The 8,964-nt window shown below is 44.1% G+C and overlaps 1 protein-coding gene across 1 annotated transcript in view; it reads right to left on the reverse strand.

Moving 5' to 3' along the window:
- The window catches only part of adamts17 (ADAM metallopeptidase with thrombospondin type 1 motif, 17), a 94,599-nt gene extending 87,823 nt beyond the window's left edge, over window positions 1-6,776 (reverse strand). Inside the window, exons 1-3 of the mRNA XM_071532727.1 lie at window positions 6,713-6,776; window positions 5,925-6,289; window positions 349-544 (exon numbers count right to left, since the gene is read on the reverse strand). Coding sequence (XP_071388828.1) covers window positions 349-544; window positions 5,925-6,289; window positions 6,713-6,776 — 625 coding nt within the window. The remainder of the gene's footprint in view (window positions 1-348; window positions 545-5,924; window positions 6,290-6,712) is intronic.
- Between the last annotated feature and the right edge of the window lie 2,188 nt (window positions 6,777-8,964).

Below are 8,964 nucleotides of genomic sequence, written 5' to 3' on the forward strand. Positions count from 1 at the left end.
AGATGTTCATTGGCTTTAAATTTGAACATTTTTATGCCAAAAAAAGTATTTAATCCAGAATTTTACTTCTGGCAGGATGGAAAAGCATTTATCATGGACACTAAAACTCTCCATTGAAACCAAAGATAATCATAATCATAATCATATGTTGATGCAAACTTCCAACCAGTGTAGTATTGATCAATTCTATGTAATCAATCAAACTGCATCATATCCATTATATCAGAAGTGGACGACACTGGCCAATATCGGCCCCATATATCAACAAACCAACATATCAGTCTAACCCTAATCCCATATCTAGGCCCATCCTCTCTATCTATCTATCTATCTACTTCTCTCACTCACCTTGTACAGTACCACAGTACTGGGGCTGGCCAGCTGCAGCGTTATGGTCTGCATCCGGAGCGGGACCAGGACCGGTCTTAGCCGAGCGTCGCTGTCGGACCAGCCGGTGTTTCAGCCCAGAGAACGACTGGGACGGGTCATTCTCACCGACCGGCTGGATGAACAGGCTGTCCTCCCCTATTTGGACAAGCCCGGTCTGTGCAGAGGACAGAGAGGTAAAATAAGATGAAATGTTAATGATCCCCATGGGGAAATTGGGCTGTTGCAGCAGCAAAAGTAATGATAGTGTACAGCAGAGAAAAATAGAATGTGAGTAAGCGTTTATTGAATGGAGAGTATTTAAACATAACACATTTCTGGTTTGTTTGGGATAAATAGAAGAAGAACTGGGTAGTGAGCAGGAGCAGTGATAGGCACCATGGCTGAACAGACAAAGAAAAGAGAAACTCAAACTGCATCAACAGAAAATCCAAGCTCCGCCCACACTGTTTGATTGACAGGTGATCTCTGGGAAGTGCAGTGTCGAAACACCACAGCAATGAGCGCTTAGCACCAAAGATGGAGACAAAATCATAAAAAAAACAATTACCACTGTGAGTAGAAATAAGATATAGAAGAATGTAATTTACTATGGAGCATTTCACCAACACACAGCACACCAGCCCTCTGCTTCAGCACCAGGGAATGAAGAGATACGGGAGTTTCTGTTTTATATTTGTGTGTGTGTGTGTGTGTGTGTGTGTGTGTGTGTGTGTGTGTGTGCGTGTGCTCTTTAATCCCCTGACACGTGCATAGCGACACACTCCATACATGAATCAAGCGGAGGTGAAGGGAGAGCCCTACTGCCGCCGTAACATTTGGTCAGGATTCATGGCTGTGTTGTAAAGGTACATCTGGCAGGCCTGTGAAAATCTGTTCACAGGACATTAACAAGCTATCCCTGCTATTATCGGGGACCATATACTGTTCCTATGGCAACGGCCCACCACCTCGCGTTGGAGGATAAGCCCTTTTTCACTCACGGCGACCTGAGGTTATGAAAACATCAACAGTAGCAGCGAGGGTTCGACACTCATTCACAAAAATCTTTTATGGGACGTGTTTTTGACAACAGACAGAGACTCTGACTGAAATTGAATAAGATTGACTGCTTCCTGCTGCTCACTTAGATGCAGCACTTTTGTCGGATGGAAACACTTGTATTTCTGAACAGTGAAGTTTTCAGTTGAGTTGAGAAGCATTTCTGAAACTATTCAACAACTTTTAAAGGAGTTTCATGGTCCCTAGAGGGTCATGAACTTCACCCAACACATAATGAACCAATGAAACCCATATATTAAAGTAGTAATTGGCAACATTTTCATATAAATAAATGTCAATTTTGCTACTGTCTGTCAGCATTTATAATAACACAACAGTGATATATCAACCTATGCTCCAGCTTTTCCATTTGCTGTTCTAAACACCTGGTGTCTGGTAGCTCTTTCCTGGGAAAGCCACCATGGCTGAACAGACAAAGAAAAGAGCGCCACCTACAGAAACTCAAACTGCATCAACAGACAATCCAAGGAGGAAGACGTCACAGTACTGGACACACTGTTTGATTGACAGGTGCAGAAACACCACAGCAGTGAACGCTGAGCAACAAAGCTGGAGAAGAACATCAAACACACAAGGATCTTTGGGATTACCACTTTTTTTCAAAAATCCCATCACTGGAAAAAGCAAAAGAGTCTGGTATGCTGTATGTGTGACCGATGGGTTTAGAGCAGGGATGTAAACAAGATGCTCTTTGACGGGGAATCTAAGACGGTGGAAAAGAAAGCCACAGGAGCTAAAAGAGTGGCAGCACGGCGAGGCTTTTCCACAAATCAGGGCACTCTTGTACGAGGCGGATGAGGGGAAGTCGAGTGTCAGAGTCTCATGTCAAAGTAAGAGAAGTCAAAATCAAGGAAACGTCTGCAAAACAAGCTCTTACCACACTGCACTCTTTTCTGGCACAGCGGCTTTCTTTTCCACCTCCGAAACTAGATTTGCGAGCTTTTCACGCAACCACCACAACAACAACAACAACAACAACAACAACAACAACAACAACAACAACGACGGCAACGGCAGCAGCGATAAACAGTGACAAGACACGGCACAATGCGAGAGCAGCTGCCACAGAGCATCCACTGTGAACGGGGCTGGTCTGAATAATGTGTGGTATGCCATAAAATAGAGCAGCAGCAGCAGCAGCAGCTAAAGTCTGTTCCAGCCTTCCTGCAGGCATCCAGCTCCCGGCTGAGCCCCGGGGCCAACAAATGCTGTTACGCAGCATAATGTGGACTGGAGGATGGATTAAAGTATTTCTACAGCTCCACAAACATGGAGACATGATACTATTCATAGGCATTAGCTGTGGTACGGCGGGGAGAGAGAGAGAGAGAGAGAGAGAGGGAGAGGTATATCACAACCATGCGCAGAAAGCTGATAGGAGGGATGTGAAATTGGTTTTAAAATCCCCCACCCCACCCCACCCCACCCCCCCACCCCACCACCCATCCTCGGCTGGGAGAGTTTGATGTCTCGCCTACTGTGGTTCACATTCACATATCTGCTTCCTTCGCTTCCCATATCCCTTTCATTGCTACATGCTGCATACTTTTCATAATGCTTCTACTATTTCATGCTGCATCCATGTCGATATTGCTTGTTACATCTCTATATTTTCATATATTTAATGTAAACTGATGTTTATATACAGCACAATATTTGCGTTTTTCATAATCCAGGTTTAAGTAAGAAGTCAAAAAGCTCTTATTGTGTTTATTGTTTATGTTTCTATTCTATTTTTACGCTTACATTCTAATTTTCTCGGCTGTATCCTATTACTTTTGCTGTTGGCACGACCCAACTTCACAACGAGGATAAATAAAGTTCCATCCTCTCTTATGTTTCATGTCTGGGATCAGTGATGATAGAGGGGTAACGCACACCGAAAAATTGTCGAGAGGTGCCGATCACTGGAAGTTAATAGGAGGAAACAAGAAAAAAGTGCGTCGCACACTCTGGCTCCATCAAAGTCTGGGGTCGAACCAAGCTTCAAATGTCGCTGCTGCAATCAAAGATGCCATGGTGGAAGTTTCACAAACATGGAGACTTGAGGCTATTCATAGATGAGAGAGAGAGGTATATCACTGAATACAATCACTATATACCCCCCCCCCCCCCCCAACACCCATCTGTCTGTCTGTCTGCCTGAGCACTGTCGGAGCACCTTGCTGCATACATTTGCATATTAATGAGGAAAAAACGATTTTCTTGACACGACTAGTACCACTTAATGCGTTAAGATACGGAGTTCACATGAATGCTGCCCGTGTGTTATGTGAAAACAAGTATGCTGACAGAAATATTTGCTAATTACTATATTCATTTGCTTCATTTAATGAGCTTATTAGCATTACCGGTTATGTTTAACATGTCACGGTGATTATGGCGGGACATTAGGCAGCTCAAGTGCTTCTTGTTTTGCCTGAGCTGGTTTCTGTTTTAGTCTGGAATCGAGCCAAGCTTCAAACTCTGCTGCTACAATCAGTGATGCCATGTTGGAAGCACAAATACCATCCAATTTGTCTGTCTTCCCATTTCAGCTACCCTACTGACACGAATATAGGAAAACCTTACACACACACACACACACACACACACACACAGACAGACACACACACACAAAGCCTGGTGTCAGGGGGCTTTGTTTGCCCTGAACCTCAGCCAAAAACAACCTAGTGATTTAACAGCATAAATAAAACTGCCTGGAGGTGCCACTGTGCGACACTGAGAAGCTAACAGTATGTGTGCTGACCCGACCCGGCTGACACGCAGGGTGAAGGGACAGCGGCTGGGACTGGATAGTGTTACTTGCAGCCTGGACTGTGTAGCAGATCAGTGTCACACAGGCCAGCCAGCCGTAATACATGGCGGTGAGGTGTGTTTCTGTATGGGGGAAGACTGGCTTTGTCCTGCTGTAGGTGTCACTGAGCCTGACCTAGTTAGCTCCCACGAATGGATATAACATTAAAAACATTCATGACCTATTTTTTTTTTTTTTTTCGTTCAACATAATACCATCCAGCACCTGCCTGGAAGAGAAAAATCAGATGCATTTAGCTGAGAATCAAAAGAGATGAAAAGAAAAGGATCAAAAGTCTGTTCTTTTCTAGGGGCCTTCCATAACTTGATTCTGAGTTTGGTGTGTGTGCATGTGTGTGTGTTTGTATGTGTGTGTGCGTGTGTGTGTGTGTGTGTGTGTGACCCCCTATCCTTGACTACTAGCTGTCATGCTGTAAGAGAGCTGACTGGCTGGCTCACCACAGCTTGGTTCCAACTCAGTAGGAGAGACTGGAGTGAACTGGGAAACTGGGAATGAGTTCATGATTAAATTCACTTGTGGTCACTAATAAAATTGCTAGCCCACCCAAACAGACACACATTAGACTCCACGGACCCAACGATGGGAAGACTGTAGTTGATGTTGATTTAGCATTCAGTTCAGTAGAACTGTCTACACTGTGTGTAGGGAAATAATAGTGATGAGAATTAAAGGACTTCTTATATATTCTCTAACTGGGATCATTTCTAGTGAACTGAATTACAGTGAAATTAAACTATTCCTCAGTTTGCCCATTTTGAAAACCTCTGGGTTACAGAGACTGTTAGAGGTCTCAGGTTATGTTGTTTCTATCTACAGTATCAACCCATCATGTGTCCTGTCGAAGTGTCCTTGAGCAAGACACTGAACCTTACCTGCTCACTCACTGTAGATCGCTCTGGATCAAAGCATCACCTAAATGCCAAAATTATCATATGTATAGAGGCTATATAAGGAATAAGGCAACAACATAGTGGTTACAGACACCATCAACCCCCAGCTTCAGCAAGCATCCACCCTGCTGAAGTGTCCATGAGCAAGACACTGAACCCCTACCTGCACACGCATTGTGCATTGCTCTGGAAAAGAGCACTAACTAAACTAATGTGGTGCTTTTTTTTTTGCTCCCTGTAGGGAATTTCATCTTTTCTCTTGCCCCCCTTTCACAGAGAGGTCAAAGGTCACGCTCATTTGCAGAAGAGCAGCCCTGGAGCTGGTAGGGATTCAGTGTCTTGCTCAAGGTCACTTGAGCAGGGTGAGGGGTTTGAACCCGGGTCCTCTGGTTAAGGGACGGTCTCTGTAACCAATAAAAGTTATTACCTTGTAGCACCTTCTATACCAAGGGCAATTTCAAGTACAATTTAGGCATTTAGCTGCTTGATGTACAATTAGTGAGCATGTAGGGGCTCACAGTCTGGCTCAAGGGCACTCCAGCAGGGTGGATGCTTGCTAACATGAGGGTTTTAACCCTGATCATCCTGTTGGAGGAAGGTCTGGAACCAATAGTCCAGCCTGCTGCCCTGTTAATTACAATCTAAACTGTCATCTGTATACAAGGCAATGGAAAAACAGAGGGGTGTGGATCCCAAATGCTTGAAAATAAGATCCAAGAAAACTACCAAAAAAAAAAAACTCCAAAAAATGAAGATGGGACATTTACCAGGCCGCCGCAGGTGCTGAGTGACGCCAGAGAGTCCGTGTGATTGACAATCCATCCCGAGTAAAAGCACAGCTGCTCCTGGGAGATGCGGGACACCTTTGCGCTCTGGTCCCCCCGCCTCTCCTCCACCGCGAAATCCTCGGAGAGAAACGCGTCGTCCCGCCTCAGGTTTAAGTAGAGGTTCCTTCCGAAAGCCGGCAGCGACAGGACCAAGTTGTCCGGGTCGGGGTGACCTCCCCCCGGGGCGTCCAGGGAGCGCTGGCCGCGGCGCCGCAGGGTGCGCCGGGTCTGCTCCGGGGACAGGTGCGCCTCCTGTCCGGACAGCAGCCTGGGAACCACTTCATCTGTCTCCAGCTCAGACTGGGCTGTGGGAAGGGACAGTTTACATCAGAAAGCAGCCACCGCGAGCAAAAAATAGCCTCCTGACTTGGTGAACTGCTTGAACTGTCTATTCTAATGCTGCGTGACTGATTTAAGCCGTAAAAACTTCAGAGCTGAGCTTGTGGTTCTTTTAAAAAATCTGCAGGCAACACCAATTAGGAATAGTGTGCAAGTCATTACTCCATTGATTACTACTCATTATAGCCACTGCCGGAGCGCAGTACAAAGTATCCCATACAGAAGGAAACTGTGTCCCAATACTACCGATTGACTATATTTGAGTGTTTGCAATAAATTCCCTTTCTTTGACTGGGAAAATGAATGACTTAAGTCAAACCGCAACTGTGAGAATCAAACGTACAAAGCATATAACCCATGCGTAAAGGCAATTCCAACCCAGTACTCACCAGTCAATCCGATGCAGAGAAGGGAGAGGAGCAGGACAAGCTGGATAACATGGCTGTCATGCATGATAAAGCCAAGCACAGTATAATATCTGTAAGGGATGGATGGGAATATTATGAGGGGATGGAAGCGCTTTGCAAAGCACTGAGCGGACTGCGCAACTTTTCCTAAAGTTGGAGAAGTTGCTGTAATTCAGGCTGGAGTGAATTTGTAGCTCTGGACACGCCTCCCGCAGCCCGGTCTCGCCTCTGCAGACGTCTGATTGGTCCACAGGCGTATAAACTAACAAATCCCTGCCTTCTCATTGGTCGGCGAAGCTGTCCGTGACTGTCGGGGGGTGAAACCCTACACGTGGTTTCAAGTGGAGGAAAAAAAAGTGCAGGGAATTGGCTTTTAAGTTTTGTGTGTGTGTGTGTGTGTGTGTGTGTGTGTGTGTGTGTGTGTGTGTGTGTGTGTGTGTGTGTGTGTGTCAGTCACTTTAATGTGATGAATACTGACTGGAGAATATTGCCACAGATGACTAGTTTATTTTTTATATACAAAACTGGTATGAATCAAGAAAACTTTTAGAAGAACACCATACAAATAACAATATTATATTGAATATTACAGTGATACCATAGGAGATGGAAAAAAAATACCACAAAGTACTTTAAGGTCACTATAAACTCACTATTGAGTGCCACTGACACACTATAAGATTCTATAGGAATATTATAGTAATATACTGATACCGTTGTATATAATAGAAAAAACATAAAGTACTATAAGGTCACTATAAACTCACTATTGAGTATCACAGACACACTATAAGTCCCTATTGGAATATCACAGGATTTTATGGTGATTTCTTGGTTAGGAGGAAATCGATTGATTTCAGTCCCAGAAACATGTTTCCCTGATTAATTCTTCTGGATGGATCATTGTAAAAAAAAAAAAAAAAAACACTTGTGGAGAACACAAAGCACAAATTATACATGGATGTTAGCCTCGGCTTAACTAATGGGGCCTGAGTTAAAAGCTCCCAACAGCATCTCATTTGGAATGAGGAGAGAATGTGCTTCAATTAGAGGAGAAAAGATTAGACATCAGAGGCTTTAGCCGCAAGCGATGTGACTCAGTTTGATAAGTCTGGATGAATTCCCTCACCTAACAGCGCAGTGAGCTTCATCAACCCAGGATCAACCATACAGGTCACTTCATAACTTTTAAAAGGGGTGAAAGACACACATGATACGGCCGCTCCCCCTCTGATCAGCAACCAAGCTGCAACAGTGCCACCAGATGTGGACGGAGTCAACACTGCTGCCTTTAATCAGCAGCAGCAGCAGACACTCTACTGCTGCAGCAGCTGTGGACCGAGCTCTGCAGCATCAGTCAAAAACAACTAGTTGACTAGAAGACAACTGTGTGTGTGTGTGTGTGTGTGTGTGTGTGTGTGTGTGTGTGTATGCAGCTGACATAACTGCGACCTCTGCTTGGGCCAAGGGTTATTATTTTGTAAATATTTGTGTTGGGGTGCTGGGGTTGAAACTGACACCGATATTTTTGGATTGAAGCTGCTGATAGCTGATATTTTGTGGCAATATTCGATATCTTTAAAGTTTAAAGTTTTCATTAAAAAAAAAATACTAAAAAATATACATGTATTCAGTGTTTAACCAGGGATTTTATTCTTGTCAGGGTGGAAAAGCCTCTGAAACCGCATTTAGATCATGGGACACTAAAACTCTCCATTGAAACCCAGGAAAATCACCATTATAATCATCATATTGATACGTACTTGTGTGGAATCTGATCAAAATGTCTCATTAGAATCAGTTCAGGTTAAGGGCCTCCCACACTAGACTAGACAGCCAGTGTAGTATTGATCAATTCTCAGTCAGTCAGTCAATAACAGCACAGAGGTTAGCAGAGCAGGCCCTAAGCATTTGGTGGCTCTAAACAAGACTGTGTTTGTGTTCCCAAACAACTAGAACTATAACCACCAAATGACTCCCACCATTAAGAATAATAGAAATTCCATTATTGGTGCTCTGAAGGTTGAATGCTAAGGAAGAGAAAGTGCCTTGTTATGGCCTTGTCTGGGAACTAAAAAGGTGTGTGTCCATATTAGGCATATTAGACCGACTTCGCTCAAGTCCAATACCGACATTTTTTTTTTTGTTTTGAAGCTGCCAATAGCCAACATTTTGTGCTGATATTTGATTTTCATGCCAAAACAAATCCAAGTATGCCCCCAGTTTCCCCCAGA

The sequence above is a fragment of the Centroberyx affinis genome, unplaced genomic scaffold (assembly GCF_046629955.1).
Source record: "Centroberyx affinis isolate AG114_WGS23_722 - 3 ecotype Tasmania unplaced genomic scaffold, CSIRO-AGI_Caff_v1 ptg000010l_1, whole genome shotgun sequence".
NCBI lineage: Eukaryota > Metazoa > Chordata > Actinopteri > Beryciformes > Berycidae > Centroberyx > Centroberyx affinis.